We start from the raw sequence: 23,758 nt of genomic DNA on the forward strand, positions 1-23,758 counted from the left end.
ATCTTGTTCTTGTTCATCTTGAGCTTCATCCATGGAGCCAAGAAACACTTCACTTGATACTGAATCAGTGTATTTTGTTCATCCTAGCGAGAGTCCCAATTCACTCTCTATTACTCCCAAACTCAACGGTTCCAATTACATTGCTTGGAGTAGAACTGTTGAACGATCTTTGGGAACGAAGAACAAGCTTGGATTCATCAATGGTTCAATTCCTATCCCCGATGATGATGTTTGAACCGCGCAGCATGGGAAAGATGCAATCACCTTGTTCAATCTTGGCTTATCAATTATATTTCTGATTCCATTACTCAAACTATAATGTTTTGTGATACTTCTCTTGAAGTTTGGCTTGATTTGAAACAAAGTTTTTCAAAGATTGATCGTATTTGAATTGCAAATCTGCGTTCTTCAATCGTCAATCTGAAACAGGGTTCAAAATCCGTTTTAGATTACTTCACTAAAATGAAGTCTCTGTGGGAAGAATTGTCTTCACACAGACCAATTTCTAATTGTGCTTGTGTTCATCCATGTCGTTGTGCAGCATCTAAAGTTGCTAAGATACACAAAAATGAGGATCAAATCATGCAATTTCTCATTGACTTGAATGATCAATTCTCGGTTGTTAGAACTCAGGTTCTTCTTGTTGATCCTCTTCCTTCTCTGAACAAAGTTTATTCTTTGGTTGTTCAAGAAGAGAGCAACAATGCTTCTATTAATCAATTGAGTGTATCTGAAGATACTTCAATTCAAGTTAATGCTACTGATAATAGAAAATCCCAAGGTCGTGGCAAAAGCTTTTCTCAGCCTAAACCAACTAGGTTTTGTACCTTTTGCAATCGTACAAATCATACTGTGGATTTTTGTTACAAGAAGCATGGATATCCAAATGTTAACAAACCATCACCAAGAGTTAATGTTGTTTCTCAAGAAGATTCTGAAACTGGTGCAACATCTTCTTCTGGTTTGGGTACTTCTGCAAGCTCTTCATCAACTGGTTTTTCTCAGGAGCGGTTAGCTCAACTTGTATCCATTCTACAACAATCAAATTTAGTTGTTTCAGCACCTTCTCCTTCTCAAGCTACTTCAAACCACATTGCATCCACCAACATTTCCACATCTGATCCTTCTGCAGGTATATCTGCTTCTGTTGCTTCTTCAACAAGGAAAACCCCTTTTTGGCTTATTGATTCTGGTGCTAATGAACATATATGTTGCGATATTGCTTCATTTAGTTCCTTTTATAGAATCAAACCTGTTTATGTTTCTTTACCAAATGGAAATTTGGTGTTAGCTCATTTTGCTGGTAATGTGTCTTTCAATTCCAAATTTCATTTCAGTCATGTGCTTTACTCACCTCATTTTACTCTTAACCTCATTTGTGTTGCAAAATGTTATGATTCTTTAACTTGTTTCTTTCATTTTTCTCTTGCAAAATGGCTGATAACAATTCATTCTATTCATTTTTCTTGGTTTCCTAATATTGCATTTTCACTTCTCTTTTTTCCCAGGAAACTTTCACTAATGAAATTTCTTTCCCTCGTAGTTCCTTGGTCTTCTGATCCTCAATCCTTAAAGGTAGAGTCTCAATAATAAAAATAGGGAGGATAAAAAAGTTTCGGATTATAATTCTTTCCTAAAAATAGTTATGTACTCTCTTATAACAAACATTGATAATTTTTTTTCTGTCAAAAAATAACATTTTTTTTTAAGGAATAACAGTGGTATTTTTTATTCCTATCTAATTCACTGAAATAAGTTTGTTATATCTGAAACAAACACTGCGTTTTGTTCGTTATGTTAATCATCCTTCACTTAATTGTGTTAATCTTTTATGTTAGAACATATCTGATATTCATTTTACTCGTAGAGTTCTTTTGTAGTTCGGCCTGACTGCATTAATAGATAAGAGTTAAATAATTTTTTCGTCTCTAAAAATATAGTAAATTTTGATTTTAGTCCCTAAAAAATAAAACGTGATGTTTTCATCATCACAAAAAATTTTATTTTATTTTTGGTTCTAAATACATATAATTTTGACATATTCTTGATATTTATTGAACATATATTATTACATAGACATACAAAGGTTAAACATAATAAATTGACATAACATGAGGACATATTGAACATAAAAAGTCATATTTTTGACATTAATATGAATATAAATCAGCCATTAAAGACCAAAAACAAAATAAAATTTTTTGTGAGAATGAAAACAATCAGTTTTATTTTTTAGGGATTAAAATCAAAGTTCGCTGTATTTTCATAAACAAAAAACTTATTTAAGAAAATGTTTAACTGCATGTTTGGACTCTTATTTTTATTTTAGATTTCAAGTTGGTCTCTTATGTGTTTTAAAAGTTTCTAGCTAATCCCTTGATCCTTGAAAAATAGTTGTCTACTGTTCAATACATGCAAAGTGCAAGTATACATTATCGATATAAATAATAAAGAGTAAGTAAAGTATCAATCCCACGAAGGTTGGAATGGATAAGTTATAAGTATTTTCAAATGCTAAGTTTAGTTATTTAAGATCCAAAGTCAAAAACATAAAGATAAGATTTTAAGATGCTAAAGTAAAATGCAGAAGTAAATAAAGAATGTAAAAGGGGTTTTAGAGATTCAAGTGAAAAGACGTGGTTAAGGAATTAACTATAGCTTCATACAACCTCATGAGAAAAAATATAATTTCGCGCAACTTCCTGACAACCTGGTGGCCTTTGGGTACGTATTTCGACCCAGCAATCATGTTAAACATGTGAACATTAGCTATGTTAATCATCAATAGCTCTCACTATGAGAAGAGGTTGAGTTGTAGCTTATGACAAAAATCATAGATAGATCTTGGCACATCTCTAAGTTTTTGCCAAGATCTTGCTATGTTATCATGACTTTTATTATTATTATTAAATAATATATGTCACTCTTTATTATATTTGTTGTAATGTTAATTAAGTACCTAAAATAGATAGTTCGTATAATGGTATATTAAGTGTGACTTAATCATGAGATTACATTACCTTAAAGAACGCTATTATTAAATGTATCCTTAGTCAAACTTTAATATGAATTAGGATAATAATAAAGCGTCGAGACTTTTATGTATGCAGACTGATGACCACATATCATGGGTCATAGATATGAGATATTAAGTCCATACATCCTTTACTATTAATGCTAGACTTGATGAGCTGTCACCTTAGCCCTAATCACTCCCTAATTTCCCTCCTAAACCCATCTAAATTTCTATGCTAATCTGCCAACCACCCCAACAAATCTCAGTCGTTGTTACCTGACGTTTCATATACTTTCATCAACCAATCAAATCTTCAGCTTTTACTATTCTCCCTCTATAAAAACGCCTGCATGCCTATCAAATGCTATGTTTATCACGTTCATCAAATTCAATCTCAACTATGGCAAGTGATGCTCTGGATCTCTTAGCTTTGCACTTGAAGGGTATGCACAACACTCTTAACTTTGCCATAAACTTTGTGAATGTTTCTTCTTCTTTATGTTGTCTTATATAATATTCATGGTGCAATAACTAATATAAACCTATTTTTTTACACAGCTCCATTGGATCCAAATCCAATAACTAATCTAGACAAGTTTGTTAACAGATTGTGAGTTCAATATAGAACTCTTAACCTTGAGTTTCGCGTGACCGACGTGAGTGTTATCGCTGGTAGTTCTTTCATTTTCGTTATCATATACTGTAAATACTAACTGATCTCTACATTTAATTCCAGGGTGCACTCATGTTGCCAAAGACTTTTGTTGCTAATTTTGGTTCTCAGTTAGGTGATTTCACAACTTTCCACGACCCAAACAACAATCAGTTTGATGTCATGGTGGAAAGGATAAGTGGAGTTATTTTTTGAACAACTGGATTCAATGCTATTCGTAACGTTTACAATGTGCGTTTAGGCGGAACTATCGTCATGATGTTTACTGGTAATGGTCAGTTTGGAATTAACGTACTTGATCGAGCAGGACGCGTTGTTGATCCTCCTTTTTTTATACCTCCCATGAAGTTTGAAATTGAGAAGACGATTGTGCCAGCGTTTGTTCCTCAAGGTGTGCCAGTCACGATCGAAATCCTCTCATTCCATCATGATGAGATGAATTTTCAGATAAGCTGGGAAAAAATGTTGACTGTATATGATGTTAGCTCTGGATTTCTGGTATAACTTGAAATTATTAGTATTGCTCACATAAACAGTTCTTTTTAACATATATTTCTGGATTTCTGCTTTGGATATGATGTTTGTATTAACACATCAAGATGTTTGCAGATGCTTATTTACAAAGGACTATGTAATTTGACCATTGGCAAGAAGACAACTTCATTGATTTTGCTTGACGATTGTGGGAACAACTGGAATTGCATCACTATATTTGGAACTAGGCCTCACCACCATGTTTTGAACCATCTATTTCAATATTAATCTTGACCATATTCAAGAATTTTGGCTTATGTAATCTTGATCAATCTTAATGGAATTTCAGATGGTTATTTTTTTTGTATCAAGATTGTGTCAAATCTAATCTTCAACATGAAGCGATCACATATGTTTTATATTTACAATCTGCATACGAATTAAAATAAGCAGTCTCTGACTTCAAGAGTTTACATAATGCATTTTACTCCCAATATATGATATTATGTTGTGGCATATAAAAACTCAAAAGTTAATAAATTTACAGCATAAAAACAATGGCAGATACTTCTTATATGCCAATCAGAGATCATAATTCAACTCAATCTCACATAACTGGAAATTAGAAGATTCAACACATCATCAATTCAATTGCAAACCTTCATATATTTGCACTACTCTTATATTCAAGACATCAGATTTTGTCTATATAAACTACGATCAAATCGTCAATAACTTGCACTTATCAAATTACCCATATTTAAATGAACATTACAAACCTCAGGATTAATCATCTTAGTTGTCTCTATTGTCAAGCATCAATAAATTTGTGTTATGGATCAAATTGAGTCTATTTACACAATACTGCAAACCTTAGGATTAATCTCATAATGAATGTAACTTTTGAATGACTTTGGTTTGCATTGTTGGACGAAAGAAAACAAATAAGACTCTCAATTGTAATTTTTTTTAAGTGTCCTACGTGGTTGCATGGGGTTTGTAGATCCATGTGGATTGCAGTTTTTAAACAATGAATGAAGTTGTTGTCTGTATTTTTACGAGTAAGACAGAATATACAGAGGCACTTGAATTAAATGCAAGTGGAGCAGGTGGTTTTTGAATTTACTGCAGCTCTATGAGTACCTGAAAGGTCGCCAAGGCATATTTAATATTGTGTGGCCCAATGTGCTATAGGGTGTGGGCGTGCAGTTTGTAGTAATAACACTCTTTGCTTTTAAAATTTGAATTGCACGGTTTCTAACATAGTCATAAAGTTGGCAGGTGTTTCAATTGATCATTAATCACAAGTTACACATTTCAACATACTTTAATTGGTTAAAAATGTATACATGTGTAATGCCTCTTCTAATCCCTTCCATGCACAACTATTTGGTTAATTGCTTCAAAATAAATTAGAATGCATGGATGAACACAAAAATAAGACAAGTGTTATCATACTTTAATGAATTGTCGCCCATAAAGCCAGTTTTGAGTCACCTATATAAGTGTGACTTTGTCATCACAAGTATAGCAGTTCCAATTACAGATTTCAATACAGTTACTTAACCTTTGCAAAAATGGCAAACAAGTTTACCCCCATCTCAGCCATCTCTGGTGGTAAGAAAGATATAAAGTTGATTGTTCATGTTGCCCATATTTGGCTAATTTGTGACAAGGAGAATCCAGATGACATAATTTTCATGAACATGATGCTGGTCGAAGAGAAGGTTTTTTACAATACTTTTTCTGCATACATTTTAACAATCAACTCAATTCTGATTTCACGTTATGCATACTCTAATTTCATGTTATTTTTTCAGCGAGGAAGGATACATGCGACTGTTCGTAAATACTTGGTGCCAACTATTCAAAAAATGGTCGAAGAAGGCGGCACTTATAAGCTAGAGAATGTAATGGTTGGATTTAACAAGGGGCAGTACAGACTTTTGCCTCACAAGCACAAGCTGAGCATGATGAACAATGCCAGATTTGCTAAGGTGAATGCACCCAATATTCCAAGGAACGTCTTTGAGTTTATGGCCTTTAAAGACATTTTACTCTCTCATGAGGAGGATAAAGTTGCTGGTATGTTATCCGGAACTAGTTATAAGAATTTGTATTTAGTTTGTTAGATATAAAATAACCATATAAAATTGATTGTAGATGTAATCGGTCATGTTGTTGAGAGGGATAGTTTAAGGGAAACCGAAAAGAATGAAAGAAAAAGCTTAGTCATTGATCTTATGCTAGAAGATTTGGAGTAAGCCACTAGATATAATGTTCACAACTTTTCATTTTATTGAATTACTAAACAGATTAGATTATGAGAAATAATTTTTTTCTTTTTTGCAGACACTCTAGGATTCATTGCTCCCTTTGGGGTGAATTTGCAACTGATATTGACAAGTATTTTGAAACTCATGATAACTTTAAGCATGTTGTATTCATCATTACAACTTGGGCCATTGTTGAAGTATATGAGTAATTTCATCATTACTGCATTTACTTTACAGTCTTATAGCCAAGCCTTAATATGCCTCAAATAGACGTTACTAAATTATATAATCACCGACAGGTGCCATGGGTGTCGTGAATTAATTTTATGGTTCAAAGATCATAATTAATGGTGATCTTCCTGAGGTTGCTGACTACAGAGAAAGGTAATTTACCCATATAGTGTGCATATAAAATCCAAATTTATTCCCTTGGAACTTTAACTTAAACTTACATTCACCCAATTGTTTGTAAATAGGATGGGGAATGTTGTTGTTGAACTAACACAAGGTGTTAGCCATATGTCCTCATATAGTGCACGCCCTGTTGCTGAGGAGCTTCTTGATTGCAATTGAATGACAATAGAGGATCTTATAGAGTCCAAAGCGGTAATATGAAATCAGTTGTTATATTTAATATGTTAGACTATTTAATTAATGTCGTAATTTTAGTGTGTTACATCAATCAGTTGTCAAAGTTTACCTTACTAATTATATGTAATGAATCAATATTATAGCCATGTAATGGATCAGTACTTTCTACCATATGCGAGATTGAAATCGGTGTCGAGTGGTTTTTCGGTTCATGCACTGTGTGTGCGTCGTTAGTCAGCCTGGTTGATGGAAAACTAACTTGCAAGCGATGCAAGGAATGCAAAAATGCTGTGTAACACCCCGTTTTCCCAACATAAAAATTTCATAAATTAATCAGAGTAAAACACCTTAAACGGAATGTTACACTTCTTTTCTTAAAAATCACAAATGGAATAATTAGATAATTATCCTTCAAATTTCAACAATGTAATAATTAAAACTTTGCAGCGGAATTAATTTAACGACAATAAAAGCTTCAACAACATGTTCCAAAATTGATACATAAAGGAATGATAAACTTAGCAACAATTTCCCATCCCGTTACGTATCAGAGCCCTAAGACACTTGAGCCACCACTCCTACTAAACTTTAATACCTGCAAGTTACCCATACGAAGGACAACATTTTCAAGCAGAAGGGGTGAGATTCACAATCAATAATAATAATATATAATTCATCAAATGCACCTAACAACTTAAACTCCATCAATTAGTAATAATAATTCTTTTAACGACTCCTAAACCATATCATGTACTCATCATATCAAGAGTCATGACTCGATATCATAAACAACATCATAACAACATCATTTAACATCATAATCAACATCTTAATCATAATCATAATCATATAACATCATACTCATAATTCGTATACAACATGACAACTTCATAAGCAATGACATAAACAACGTAACAACATCATATTCATAGTTCATATACAACATAACAACATCATTAATTCGTATTAACCTTCTCCACCAAGCACCTTATTAACAACTCATGAATATAGGACAACTTAGCAACTATACGTAACATCATCATTTCATAATAATAGTTATTCATCGAACATTCCATTAGCAATTCATGAATAAAAGACAACTTATCAACTTAACATAACCATCATCAAGTACATTTAACAACTCATAGATAACATCACATAATCATCATCACAACATTCATAATCATCATCATGTAACATCCTAACAACCTCATATTCAACACCATAAACAGTCATCATAACATCGTAATCAATATCATAATAATATAAACAACAACATATATTCAACAATAATGTTCTTTGTAACACCCCGACTTCCCAACAGTTATATTAATAAGTAAAATCAGAGTTAAATCAACAACGGAGTGTTACACTGCTTTTCAAAAATTCTTGAATAGGATAAAATGATATTCATTAAATAATAGTTCATCAAAACATATCAATTCATCGCAGCGGAAATAATTTTCAACATTAAACATCCTTGGCACTTGGCCTCAACAAAATATCCTTAATGATTAAAATCAATATCAACAGGTTCATAATGATACATAAGGAATGAAAACATGACAACGATATCCCATCCCGTTACGTATCAGAGCCCTAGACACTTTGAGCCACCACTTCTAATAAGCTTCAATACCTGCAAGTTACCCATACGAAGGGCAACAATTCCAAGCAGAAGGGGTGAGATTCACAAACAATAATAATAGATATATAAATCATCAACTTATTTAAATAATGTAATAAGCAACATATATTCCCACAATAATATTCATACTTCTTCAACTTTAATAACTCTTACTAAATCAACCAACAACGACAACAACAACTCGACCACAACAACAATATCTCCATCAACAACAACGACCACAACACAACCTACAACAACGACAATATCACCATCAACGACAACGACAACATCATCCACTACATCAACGACAACGACGGCGTGGTACTATTTTCAACACATTGAATGACTAAACATTCCGGGGCATAAGCTCCCAACAATTTGAATGATGAACATTCCAGGGCATGAGCCCCCAACAGATTGAATGACAAGGCAATTCCAGGGCATAAGCCCTCAACGGTTGAATGATTAACATTCCAGGGCATGAGCCCTCAACAATTTGAATGACAAGGCATTCCAGGGTATAAGCCCTCAACGGTTGAATGATTAACATTCCAGGGCATGAGCCCTCAACAATTTGAATGACAAGGCATTCCAGGGCATAAGCCCTCAACAGTTGAATGACGAGCATTCCAGGGCATGAGCCCTCAACGGTTTCCTAATCATGAAAGGACTCGACTTGTGTATATCAACATACAACTCAACTACGACAACGACAACATAGGCAACAACAACGACAACGACTGTGCATAATAACTTATGACTTACTCCCCAACTTGGTCAACATCAACAACTTATGACTCCGTTACTTAGAACGACAACTTGCAACCTTACAACCTGAACCAACATCTTGTATAATCCAATTGAATGCATTTATGCATAAACCAACAATCAGCAGCAAATCATATTCAATTCAACAACAACATATAATAATAAGCAGCGAGACTACAACAATAATAACCATCATATACAACGAGTAGGACTCATATCAACATCTTTCATAATATATAATTATCTCCTCATTTGTTCATCAACCTAAGTCGACGTCATTAAACATTACAAACATCCTCTCTGAATCTCCGTATAATCAAGAATAACTTCTCTCCTACCTCAAGGGTCTACTCATATCATCACGTGCGACAAAAGATCGCAAAATCCTAAACAAGGCTTCTGAAATGGGACAACTCGCGAGGCGAGAGGCTCTACTCGCCATGGCGAGTTAGGGTAAAATACTCACCATTCCATTCTGACACTATTCCAAGTTCAATCTCATTCTAAAACTTTGCCTAATCATTAAGGTACATGTTCAGGCCCTCATAAACACCCAAGGTTAAACTCACAGCTCAAAAACACAGAATCTTGCAAGCTCTCTGCCCACACTCGCTACGGCGAGTAAACTTGTTCGCCATGGCGAGCTGCGAGGTGCAACTCGCGAGGCGAGTAACTCCTGCTCGCGAGGCGAGCGATGGTCTTCATCACTCGCTATGGCGAGGTTCATCACTCGGGAGGCGAGCGATGAATAACAGTACGGCCAGGTTACAGTTTTTCTCAAAAATTCACCCAAACCCATTGTTCTAACCTTAAAACTGATTCTAAACATCAATATATGAAACATTTAAGGTCTGTTCATCATTTCTACATCAATTCACCCTAATTCCATCATTTAATCATCAATTCTCATCATAACCCTAATTCCCAATTCTCCAAATTTATTCATAACTTTTGTTAAAACATAATCAGAATCATATACACTAAAATTAATGTAAGTTAGCCTCACCCTTACCTTAGATAATCGAAAACGCAGCCCTTCTTGGTTCTCTTCCCTTTTCTTGACTTTTCTCCCTTTTCTCTGTTGTACGTAAAAACTGTTTTTTTTTTTTTTTTCCCCACTTCTATTTTCTAATTCTTTAATAAATATAATCTCCCAATATTCACTTTACTCCCCCTAAGTTTACTTAATTCTCGTATAACCCCCAAACTCCAATTAAATCCTATTTCTCACTTATTCTATTAAATAATAAAATAGTCATTTAATAAAATATACCACACCATAAAATCAACGTAAATCATTTAAAAATCATATAAAAGACTTTAAATCAACTAAAAATAATTAAATAAAAATGGGGCGTTACATTCTTACTTCTTTAACTTTAGTAACACTTGCTAATTCAACCAACAACGACGACAACACAAGATTCAACAACAACGACAACAACTCACTCAACAACGACGACAACAACTTAATCAACAGCAACAACAACAAATCTCCCAAGAACAACGGCAACTACAATTATCCAATATATGTATATATTTCATAATCAACAATATCATCAATAATAGATATCTAATTCATCAATTAAATCTAACACCCTGTCATAATAATAATTCATCAATATATAAGTATATCATCATTAACAACATCAACAACAAATGGTAATTAAAACCAACAACAACGACTCATGCAACAACCCGACTTCACCGCTAAGACTCATGTAGGACATGACAACTCCACTAAGACTCCTCAACAAATGCAACCATGCATGTGGTACCATATCAGAGCCGAAGCCCTCATCGTTATAGAATGGTTAAAGCATTCTTTTATCAGGACATGAGTCCTCATCGTTAACATCGTTTTGAACAACATAGTGCTCCATCGTTTTGAACGACAAGGCGTTCCAGGACCGAAGTCCTCATCGTTTTTATGCTTATGCAACTGACTCCACTTGTATATATCTACATACAACTCAACGACAAATGCATATGTACTTATATGACTTACCACCCTTTAATGCAACTGACTCCACTTGTGTATATCTACATACAACTCAACAACATCAACGACAACCACTACTCATCAATGCATATATGTAAATATGACTTCACCTCGACAATCCAATTAATAATACTTCAACCTTTGAAAAGAATTCAGGAACATGTATAATTTATTTAAATATAAATATACATCACAGTCAACAATAATCCTTCATAATTGATCCAACGATTCCAGAAAATACACAATTAATCATCTCCAGATTCACTAAACTCAACAACGGCAACATAGGCAACACATAAACATCTCAAGATATAACAATATCAAATGATAATCAATATCAACTTAAACATCTTATATAATCCACATAATGCATATACAAATATATCTCATTACTAACAACATCAAATTATATTATATCTGACTCACTCAACATCAACAGTACTATAATCAACCTCCATTCCTACCCCAAGGGTCAACTCACAACATGGGTTAAATACTCTTAAACACCTTAATTGCACTCATATTACTTCTAGTTTTGAGCCTTGGAATTATCCCACAAGTTTTGGATTAACTTGGAAAATGTTTTGCTGAATTTTCATAAAATTTCCCTAAGACCTACTTGGAGTATTTTCATCATAACTCCTAAACCAAAAATCATTTTAGAGTCAAACCAAAGCCATTGGAAAGCTAGCAAAATTATCTACAACTTTCATGTTTACACCAAAGGCCAATTCAAAACAGAAACGTGTGAAAAAGACACAAGAACGCAAAATGAGAAATGCTGTAAAAAGGCACTTCGCTTAAGCGAACGGTGCTTCGCTTAAGCGAACTACTTACAGTAGCTGTTCGCTTACAGCTCGCTTCCGGCTCGCTTAAGCGAACAGTCATCGTTTCTGCATAATTTTTCACGGGTTTAACCCATTTTTCACTCCAAAACTCCCAATTTTGATCTCCCAATGCCCAAACATGTTTCCAAAGATTGTTTATAGGTTCTTTATACAATTAGGCATTTAAAGGAACATAAAACACGCATCAACAACAACAAATACAGATCATTCCACCATCATACAAATCTTCATCAATTCATCCAATCAATCATAATTTCAATCAGTTTATGATCACAACAACAGTATAGATTAAGTTTTCATTCTAAACATTACATTACAACAGAATTAACATGATCAATACCCATTCCCCTCAGAATCATCATCAAACCTTAACCCACAATTTATCTTCCAAAACCATGCAATTAGGTCAATTTTCAGAAATTATAGATTATGATTATTGAGAGATAGTCTCACCCTTACCTTAATTCAATTGCCCAAACAAAGCTACAGCAAAATCGATCCTCTCTTGCTCTAGCTCTCCCTTGTTCTTGATTTCTCTGGTTTTTCTCCCAAACTTCTCAGTTGTACGTACAAAACTATTTCTCCCTTATTCTTTCCTTAACTTCCAAAGTATAACTCCTCTATTACATTAAACTCCCCCTAAATTCCATTAATTACTAATCAAAACCCCACACTCCAAAATAATTCTATTTCTCCACTTATTCTATTAAATAATGAAAATAACCATTTAATAAAATACACCACACCACAAAATCAACATAAATCATTTAAAATCATATAAAAGACTTTAAATCAACTAAAAATAATTAAATAACAATTAGGGCGTTACATGCTGTTCCAAGGTACTTATGCTTTTTTATTCACGTGTTAAATAACAAAGCTAATAAAATCAGCACACATAATTATTCTGTCACACAATTCATGCCAGGTTCAAGTTGCATCTAATTGTGATGGGTGAGACTAGGTCGACAACGTTTGTCCTCTTTGATCGTACTGTCACACAATTCATTGGACGGAACGTCCAAGACTTGATTGAAGAAATGAGCAAGGTTTCTTATTAGTTTCTAACCGCATTTTATCTGTATATAGCAGTACAAAGCCCAGTTATATCACACCAAATGATTACCGAGCATTACCTTTTTTTTTTACTCAGCCTGACAACAAAGATGTGTATCCGCCTGAATTCAACTTCTTTGTGGACAAAAAAAATGTTGTTTAAGGTGGAAGTTAGTGATGGCAATGTCAATAGGAAGTGGAGAAATTATGGAGTGAAAAAAGCGACTGATGATGTTGAAATCATTGATGAGTTTATCAAGAAGTATAGTCTTATTAAGGTTATAATATTTTGCCACTTTACTTGCAGAAGCATATCAATATAGCAAGTTACTATGCAAATATATTAAGGAATATCGATTCACTTATATTTTTTGTTAACAGTTTTCGAATGAGGGAGATCAAGTTGAAACTGCACCTAAGAACACTGCTCTTGGAAGTGATGCTAATAATTTGGTGAGAATATTAACACTCATAGTGATAATTTTATCTGTATAATTTTGAAATTACGACATTGCTTTTTTTAACATGCCTGACTCATTTTTGTAGGAAATTTTGGATGGAGGTGATTCTGTCAGCAATTCTAACAAGCTAGACACTTCATCAAGCAAATCAGGAACAAAGAGATCATCTGATGGTCATAATTCACCTGGACTTAGTGGCCTTGAAATCGGAGAGCAATCAATTAACAAATCAACAAAGATGGTCCGTGTGAAAGTTGAACCTTCGGAAAATAAATGAGTTTTCAACTATTGAATTAATCCTACGCACGAACTTGGATCTATTGTTATGTCGGAAAAAGTGTTCATACCCAGGTTATCTCTTTCACCGTCTGATGTTACCTTTCAAGTTTCAAAGAAGACAATATCCAATATCTGTTTCATTTGCCATGACAATCAACAAGAGTCAGGGACAATCACTTAAGAATGTTGGAATTTATTTGCCAACTCCTGTGTTTTCGCATGGTCAGTTGTACGTTGCAATCTCAAGAGTCACTTCAAAACAAGGTTTGAAAATTCTAATCGTTGATGGAGATGGAGAGACTACTGATACGACCTCAAATGTTGTTTATCATGAAGTCTTTCGTAATGTATCTTGATCATTGAAGTTCAATCTTTTTTCACATGTATTCTTCAATCTATTTTTGTATTGTAATGGTTATCGTAGATTTGAACATGGCTTTTAAATTTTACATGACTTTTATTAACTAAATTTGTTTGCATTGATAACATTGTTCGTTTAAATTCTTCTCAGTTGGACCCGTGCGGTAGCACGGGTCAAGAGTCTAGTAGGTATAAATATTAGGAGTAATATTTATACTGGATTGACCCACCATGAGAATACTATACAGTTTGTTATGAAAATGTCATAAGATATTCTCACATTGATAATAATGTATATCACTCTTAGACCTGAAACCACTATGATCCCTATATGTGGACTTACATTTCTTTATTGCCATTCTAACGTTGTCTGTAAAAGGATAACCATAATGTTGGCTAATGGGTACTTGATGAATCATGTTGAGGGACATGAGTGTCCTAGGTGAGATTTGTCGCTCCTCATAACATGAGATATATCTTGAGGCCTCTTGATGAAATATGACTGTAAAGTTGCACGGCCATGCCGAACTAAGTCAATATGAGATATTGGACTTATTCGTTATTCAGTATATTTCGGAATCAAGAAATATAAATATTGATCTATACAAGGGTGACAATATCTATGCCTTGTGATCAATATATATATGAGGACAAAGAAATAACTATACACATGAATATTATCATGGAAAAGGTTTCCACATATCACTTGACATACTTGTCACTTAGATAGAAATGATATGTTATTAGATAGTGCTCATTGTTTATAATATTAGATACTAGATTTAATATTATTGCCAACGTGACTAGAACACATGAGATCACACTCAAAAGAACGGTCAAAAGAGTAAGGGCCAATATTAACAAAGATGCCTAAAACCATTTTTTTCCCTCTTTCATCTATACACATTGATTTGAAATAAAATTAAAAAAAAAACTTTATTCCCAATTCATAAACACTTTGAGCTGCTTTTCTGACCATCATTTTTGTTCAGTTCATTCCCTCGCTACTTTTCCGTTCAAAAATCAATCTAAAAAATTGCGGCAAAAAGTGAAACAAAAACATTCTCACCGACACGTCGCCGCTAACTCACTCACACTCTCTTTCTCCACCGATTTCACAGTTTCGAACTCATCTTCGACGCCATGAACCTGAAATACGAACAGAGGCTCCAAGTCGCCGCTAAAATAATGCTCGACGACGACGAAAGTTCCGGCGACGCAGCGCCGAGTGAAGAAGAGCTTGGGATTAAAGCAACACTGAAACCTCATCAAGTGGATGGAATTTCATGGCTTATAAGGAGATATAAACTTGGCGTCAACGTTGTTCTTGGTGAGTGAATGAGATATTACCCTTTCATTTTCAATCTTTTGCAAAAATAGCTTACGCAAATAAATAAATGTTTATGTTCATATAAGCTTGTCAAAGTAGTTTATGAAAAAACTGCTTCTGAAGATACAATTTTCGTTAGTGAAAACTTATGAATTAACCTAACAATTTTTTTATTTGCTTAAGCTATTTTTCATAAGCTAATCCAAACGGGCCCTTAATCAATTAATACTTTGTTTCTCAATTTGATTACACGGGAAATCTTAAAATTTGAATCACATTTTATATTTTTGGGTGATTATTTTGATATTGAAAAAAGAAAAAAATACCCTGAAACGAAATGATTGAAACATAGAACTACTAAATATGTAATATGAAATGAAATTTTGGAGTGATTAATAAATGAGTTGTTTTTATTCAAAATCAATTAGCTTAGCTATATTGTCGAGGCATTACAAAATGATAGGTTCTAGACTCTTTTCACTCACAAATGACACCTCACCAAAACAAATAACAAACTAAAAGTAAAATATTACCACATGGTAATCGTAGCAGAGATGAGGATGTTGCGTTGGATGTGTGGTAAGACTAGACGGAACCAAATTAGAAATGACAACATTAGAGAGAGAGTGAGCTGGGGTGACACCTATAGTACAAAAAATGGTAGAAACTAGACTTAGGTGATTTGGGCATGTAGTGAGAAGACCTGTGGATTATGTATATAGTAGATCAGATAGAGAGGAGTCAAATCACCAGAGGTAGGGGAAGACCTAGAAAAACTATAAGAGAAACTATTAAGAAGAACCTAGAGATTGGAGAAGGACATGGTTTTTGATAGAACACTACGGTGTCGTATAATTCATGTAGCCGACCCCACTTAGTGGGATAAGGCTTGGTTGTTGTTGTTGTTGATAGTAATTTCATGTAACATTTGTCTTTTATTTTTATTGTTGTGTTTCAAAAGTTTAATACTAGTTGGTTTTGATATTACTTCTGAAGAAACAATTTTTGATAATGTTAGTGATCATAATGTTTCCATTATTTGCAGGGGATGAGGTATATACTCTTCATTCAAATCTGTATCAGAGCTTCTATGCAATGTGAAATGGATAACTTTTAATCTATTTGGTATTAGAGTCATATAAAATTACCTTAAATGTTTATCTGACAATTTTTTCCGTGTTATTATTATCATTGTTATGTAAAATCAACATATACCCTACAGAGAGGCGGTTTCGTGCTTCCTAAATATCATATGTTTGTAGATATTTCTATTTACTTGCTTATAATATTCTGTCATGTTCTCTAATGAATTGAGGGAATTTTGTTGGAGTTATGTACAATTTTCTGCTGCTTTTGAGCTGCATAGTAAATTGTTAGTCATACTCTGCCATGTGTCTCATTTGTTCATATGCAACAAGTTGCATTTATCTGAAAATTGTTAACTGATAAGCACTGCACATGCTTTTGAAAATTATGAGTGTCAGAGATTTTCTAATTTAGCATATGAAGAACCGAAAACAAGTTTGACAGTTCATTATTTGGAATGAAAAATATGATTCCTGATGTGTTTATGTTACCGTCTGTTTATAATTATCGACAGATGGGATTGGGCAAGACATTGCAAGCTATCTCATTTTTAAGCTATTTGAAAGTGCGCCAGTTGTCACACGGGCCATTTTGTGAGTGAAAGAAAACTTTGATTTGGATAGTTTTGTTTTCACGAAATTTCTATTGAAATAAGCACTTATACATTTTCCTGCTTTCATTTTACTTTTTACAGTGGTTATATGTCCTTTAAGTGTGACGGATGGTTGGGTATCTGAGATAGTCAAATATGCCCCTAAACTAGAAGTCTTCAAATATGTTGGTGATAAAGAATATAGGCGCAGTCTACGTATGAAAACACATGAACATGTAACAAAGCAGCCAACACATAATGTGAGTTTGTTATATTTTCATTGAGTCGTTGAATCTGGATGGCTTTTCTTTCAACAGTTCTATTTCCTAATGACTGTTCACTGATAATTATTTCGATCAAATGTTTTGGCAGGTCATGTTGCCATTCGATGTGCTGTTAACATCATATGACATTGCACTAATGGATAAGGATTTTCTTTCTCAAATACCATGGCAGTATGCAATCATCGATGAAGCGCAAAGGCTTAAAAACCCGTCAAGTGTATGTAAAAAATAACTTAAATGCCTATTTATAGTATTGAATTAAGAATTTGCTTCTTAATGTTAAATTTGTGTTTCACTTTTCATTTTTATTGATCATCAATAATCATATTTGACTATCTTTAGGTGTAATAGGAACAAATCATGCATTTAAGCCAGTTTGATAGTCAAAACTTCAAGACAATTTAGTCATACTGCCTCTGAGATTATTAAACTGCAGTAGTTAAACTTTTTAAACTTTACAGGTTTTATTTAATGTTCTCAAAGATCGCTATATCATGCCAAGACGGTTGTTGATGACTGGCACTCCTATTCAGAACAACCTTTCTGAACTGTGGGCGTTGATGCATTTTTGCATGCCATCTGTTTTTGGGACACTAGATCAGTTCCTTTCTACATTTAAGGACATCAGTGATCTTACCTCAGGTCAGTATTATCATTTTGTTCTATAATTTATCATTACTGGCTTGTTAATTGTTGTGTCTCTTAGAAGTTTGCTGCACACTTATAGAATCTGATTGCTCTCTACTGTAAACATTGATCCATTTGTTGTATACTAGTCTTAAAATTTGGATTGGACCTAACTCAACCTTACAAAACCAGCTTTTAAGGTGAGGGCTGCCCAAACTTTATAAACACTACACATGCCATATCTCTAGGCAACGTGGGACTAAATCCACCCCTTCACAGTCAACACAATGAAGATTTTGGAGGTGGAAATGAAGGCATTCCTAATTCCGCAATTAGGTGGCTAGGGGCGGATCGCAATGAAGTTGGAATTTCTAACACCCCTTCGTGCTCGGGTCCAATGAGCTCGGAGCGTGGATTATGCTTGTACCCCAACATCAGATCTAGGATAGGCTCTAATATCATCTTAAAATTTTGATTGGGCCTAACTCAACCTTACAAACCGACTTGTAAGGTGAGGGCTGCCCAAGCTTTCTAAACACTACGAAAGCCATATCTCTAGGCAATGTGGGAATAAATCTGCCCATTCACACCGAACACGATGAAAATGTTGGAGGCTGCAATGAAGGTAACCCAAATGCCGCAATTAGACAGCTAGGGACGGACCACAATGAAGGTGGAATTTCAAACAGTTAGTATTAGTTTAATTAGTCTTAAGGATTTGAAGAGGCTACCACAGGATGGACGGTTTATCATCCAATCGAGTGCCATGTGATTATTAAATAAATAAACTTATTAAATTGGGAACAGAATTATTGTCTTGCTTTTAGCATTTTCTGATCGTGGCAGCTTTGCTTCTTAACAGTTCATGATTCTCCAAAGGTAAAGGAGAGACTTCAAATCCTAAGAAGTGTATTGGCTGCGTTTATGCTCCGACGAACTAAATCAAAGCTTATGGAGTGTGGAAGTTTGGTGCTGCCACCTCTCACTGAGACAACTGTGTATGTTGTACTTGTTCTAATTAGATACTAACTTGGACTTTTTATTTTAATGGAATTGTAATTTATGATAACTAAAACATGAAAAGTTGTTCCATTGAAAATTGAAATTCCATCCTGTGACAGGTTAGTACCACTTGTTAGCCTGCAGAAAAAGGTCTGCATGTCAATACTGAGGAAGGAACTTCCGAAGCTAGTCGCACTATCTTCTGGAACATCAAATCACCAATCACTACAGAATACTGTTAGTAAAGCTCTTGCTTTTTTCTATTTCTTTCTTTCACCTTGTAGTTAATGGTCAATATGATTCACTCTTTTAGGTGATACAACTAAGGAAAGCATGCAGCCATCCTTATCTTTTTCCGGGTATTGAACCTGAACCTTATGAAGAAGGTGAACATCTGGTTCAGGTAATTACCATACTATGTTTTTACTAGATAACTTTAGACTGATCCTACCTGGGCTGTTATGTCATACAGTCACTGTTATACATTTCTGTATTATTTGTACTTTATTGCTTGTTAGTATTGCATCTCCCATAGAAGAGGATAAAAAGGGCAATGAAAGTGCGGAGAAAAGAAAATTAAAGAAATAGACAACTCAGATGCTACATGAACCTGAATATAATTGCTACACCTCTAAATACTAATATTAATTCCAAAACTATTTACCAAAAACTACTTGGATGGTGAAACATTAATATTTTTCTATTTTCAATAACCTTTCATATTATGGGCTGTATTGGGTTTGGTCCAACACTTTCTCCAACTCTTGCTTACCAGTCATACTAGGCCCAAGTACCTTAGACACTTCGCAATTACACCATCATTCTTGCTTTGAACGTATTTATCATCCTTTTCTCTGTCAGGCCAGTGGTAAACTGCTGATTCTGGACCAACTTCTTCGAAAGCTACATCATAATGGACATCGTGTTCTTCTTTTTGCTCAGATGACACATACACTTGACATTTTGCAGGTAATTTTTTTTTCGACCTATGTATTGAATGCCTTGTGTTATTTAAATGGGTTAACTGATGAAATGTTCTTCGATTCTAATATAGGATTATCTGGAGTTAAGTAAGTATTCTTACGAGCGTCTTGATGGATCAATTAGGGCTGAGGAGCGCTTTGCTGCAATAAGAAGTTTCAGCAACTCATCAGCTAATACGGGCTTGAATTTTGAAGCTAACCAAAACGGAGCTTTTGTTTTTATGATCTCAACAAGAGCTGGGGGAGTTGGCTTGAATCTCGTGGCTGCTGATACTGTGAGTTATGTCTGGCTTTAACCCTTCTTTTTTGAAACTAGAACCTTATTACCAATTCATTTTCTTGTCTTTTATTTTCCATTATTCTATAGGTTATATTCTACGAGCAAGATTGGAACCCTCAGGTGGACAGACAAGCTTTGCAGAGAGCACATAGAATTGGCCAGATGAATCATGTTTTATGTATAAACCTTGTTACTGAACATACAGTGGAGGAAGTATGTTTCTGTTTGTATATTTATTATTCATTGACTGTGGTTGCTATTTGCTTGTAATCCATGAACTCACATGTTACACTGCAGGTAATTATGCGGAGGGCAGAAAGAAAATTGCAGCTGAGCCTAAATGTTACAGGCGATAATATTGTGGAACAAGAAGATAAACAATTATCTTCAGTCGGAACTGGTGATTTGAAATCCATCATAGTTGGATTACGTATGTTTGATCCCAATGAAATCAATGATGGAAAAGACAAGGACATGGATTTAACAGAAATTAATGCAATGGCTGACAAAGTGATTGCTATTCGTGATGAACAAATATTTGATAAGGATGACAGGAAATTTGAGGTCAATCCAAGAAACTTTTTAAAAGGATTTGATGTTAAGGAAAGAGGTTCTGCTTCTTTCTCTTGTGATCTTGATCTTGATGAGGCATCATATCTTGCTTGGGTTAAAAAATTTGAGGAAGTTTCTAAATCAAGTTGCGACTCAGTTATTGACTTGAAAAGCAGAAGGAACTTGGATGAGGAAAAGAGTCAAAAACTTGAGACTGCAAGGAAGAAGGCAGAAGAAAAGAAGCTGTCTAAGTGGAATGCTGCTGGATACCAGTCGTTGAATGTTGAAGACCCTATTAGCCCACCAGATGGGGATACCATATTAGATGCTGGTTCTGTTCATTTTGTCTATGGAGATTGTACAGCCCCTACAAACGTTCCTTCAACTGAACCTGTTTTAATATTCAGGTAAACTTTTTATTTTTGCTCGACCGCATAGTTTGCTCTGGTGCACCAAGCTTTTAATAATTATATTGATGAAATGTATTTCTGTTAGAACTTTGTTCCATGTGGGTTTGCTTTCTTCATTACAAATTAGCTCTGTGTGTGGCATAAAATTTGATAAAATGATAATGTCGCACTAAATACTAATACGTGTCTAGGTATATATTTTTCCTTTCTTTTTTGCATTGATGGCAGCATTCAAATTAAATACAAATGAAGATTGATTTAAGGTCAAGTATGAAAGTTTTAGAGCTTAATTGTAATTGGGAGGGAAACATATAAGTAGAAGGTAATTTTGTTATAGACAAATGAAGAGTATAAATGACAGAGAGTATAGGTATGATGAAAATAGGAAATGCAACTGAAGGAAGGGGACACATTCTCTTCAATTTAGCTTTGGGCCATAAGAGAATATCGTTGGCCAAAGCAAGCACTATTGTTACATCTCTTTGTAATTCTGTCCTAATATTGTCATCAACCAAATAAAGTGACCCTTTTGTATATATTAACCGTTTCCTATCATAGTTTTTGACTCCATTATTTACTGTGAATATATAACCTGGTTTTACAGCTGTGTTGACACCTCCGGACGTTGGGGCCATGGTGGAATGTTTGATGCACTATCTAAACTTTCATCAAGCATCAGTGATGCATATGAACGGGCTTATGAACATGGGGATTTGCATCTTGGTGATCTCCATCTTATAAGGCTTGAAGGTGAGCACAAACACAGGTTAATTTTTTAAGAAAATAGATTGAATAATATGATGCATCATGCATTTTATAAGAAAATAGAAAAATCTATAACATATGCCAGTTGGCACACTTGTTTGGAGTTTGATTTCTAGTATATAGTGAATCAGTATATGGTTCTTTATTTGATCCTTTTCACTTATAGATGACGGTAATGATCAAAATTTGGACGGTAATGCTCCCAAAATGGTTGCTTTAGCTGTGGTTCAATCCTACAATCCAAGGCGTAAAGTCCCTCGAAGTGAAATCTCACTTGTCCACTTGGAAAGCTGCTTATCAAAGGCAGCGTTCTCAGCTGCTCAAAATTCTGGTAACATGCTTCCACATTTATCTAATATTTTATTATTGTTCATTATATTGTTTGTTTCTTGCTTACATGCATGACTAATTTGTTGTCAATGAGATACTTTGATCTTGCATTACTACAATGTATTATATCCATTATCCAATCATTCAAGTTAAAGACGAGAAAAAATAGGAATGAAATTATATATTCTAAAGTGTGGACATTGATGTAATAATCAAGTTAATGTGAAGGAATCTTCGTATTTCTCATTGTTAAGAAAAATGTTTAGAGAACCTAGTTGCTATAGGTTAGATTCCTTTTAACAGATTTTGCTTTTTCAGTTGAGAGCGTTCATGCAATTTACTTAAAAGTCGAATCTTTTATGCATTTTACTCTTTTTCTCTATTAATGATTGTTGGAAAGTATTTATCAAGCATGAATTCATCAAATAGAGAGAGGCTGAGATTGTTTTAGCATTATCTTCAAAATTAAATTATGACGAGTTGGTGTTTCAAACTTACTGAAACAAATTAAATTCTTTTGATCATTCTGCAAAGCATCAATACACATGCCACGGATTGGTTATCAAGATGGATCTGATCGCTCTCAATGGTACACCATAGAACGGCTTCTAAGAAAATATGCCTCCATGTACAACGTAAATATATATGTGTAAGTTGTAACCGTTCTATCAGATCAACATCAGATTTAAGAACATTTGATAACAGATATCTGATCATCAATTTCTTACAGGTATTATTACCGAAGATAACGTTAAGGATCCACGCTGTTTCCAGACACAAGAGGGATAGTTCAGATGGAAAAAAGAGCTTGAAGATACGTTTCCCTATTACCCTATACGTGCACATGTATGTATATAATATAATTCCGGACAACACAAGTGTAATGAATTGCAAATCCTTTGAAGTGTTAGAACATAACTAGAAGAATGTTGAGACATGACTAGAAGAATGTGTCAAATCTGACTGACCATGCCATCAAATCTGTTACACTCATGAACTAATTTCCTTGCTGTTGAATATCTAATGACAGAATCAACTGAAATTGGTGTTTAACTAGTGTTTATTGCGACTAAAAGCATAACT

At 34.2% G+C, this 23,758-nt stretch overlaps 1 protein-coding gene across 3 annotated transcripts; it reads left to right on the forward strand.

The window, feature by feature from the left end:
• Positions 1–15,397: 15,397 nt before the first annotated feature.
• On the forward strand, positions 15,398–23,728 carry LOC25498119 (probable helicase CHR10). 3 transcript variants are annotated; one of them, XM_039828080.1, is made up of 17 exons: positions 15,398–15,764; positions 16,810–16,817; positions 17,365–17,443; positions 17,545–17,702; positions 17,815–17,943; positions 18,188–18,368; positions 19,216–19,351; positions 19,475–19,592; positions 19,669–19,758; positions 20,217–20,324; positions 20,410–20,613; positions 20,706–20,831; positions 20,916–21,577; positions 22,185–22,330; positions 22,512–22,676; positions 23,210–23,310; positions 23,406–23,728. In XM_039828080.1, exons 1-17 carry the CDS (start codon positions 15,578–15,580, stop codon positions 23,595–23,597), a joined length of 2,790 nt encoding a protein of 929 aa, XP_039684014.1. In that variant the 5' UTR covers positions 15,398–15,577; the 3' UTR covers positions 23,598–23,728. The 3 variants fall into 3 exon arrangements, with proteins under 3 accessions (XP_039684014.1, XP_039684016.1, XP_039684015.1); XM_039828081.1 differs by having other exon boundaries at positions 15,399–15,764; positions 23,210–23,324; positions 23,406–23,558; XM_039828082.1 differs by lacking the exon at positions 23,210–23,310 and having other exon boundaries at positions 23,406–23,591.
• Positions 23,729–23,758: the final 30 nt, after the last annotated feature.

Source organism: Medicago truncatula, chromosome 7 (genome assembly GCF_003473485.1).
Source record: "Medicago truncatula cultivar Jemalong A17 chromosome 7, MtrunA17r5.0-ANR, whole genome shotgun sequence".
Lineage (NCBI taxonomy): Eukaryota > Viridiplantae > Streptophyta > Magnoliopsida > Fabales > Fabaceae > Medicago > Medicago truncatula.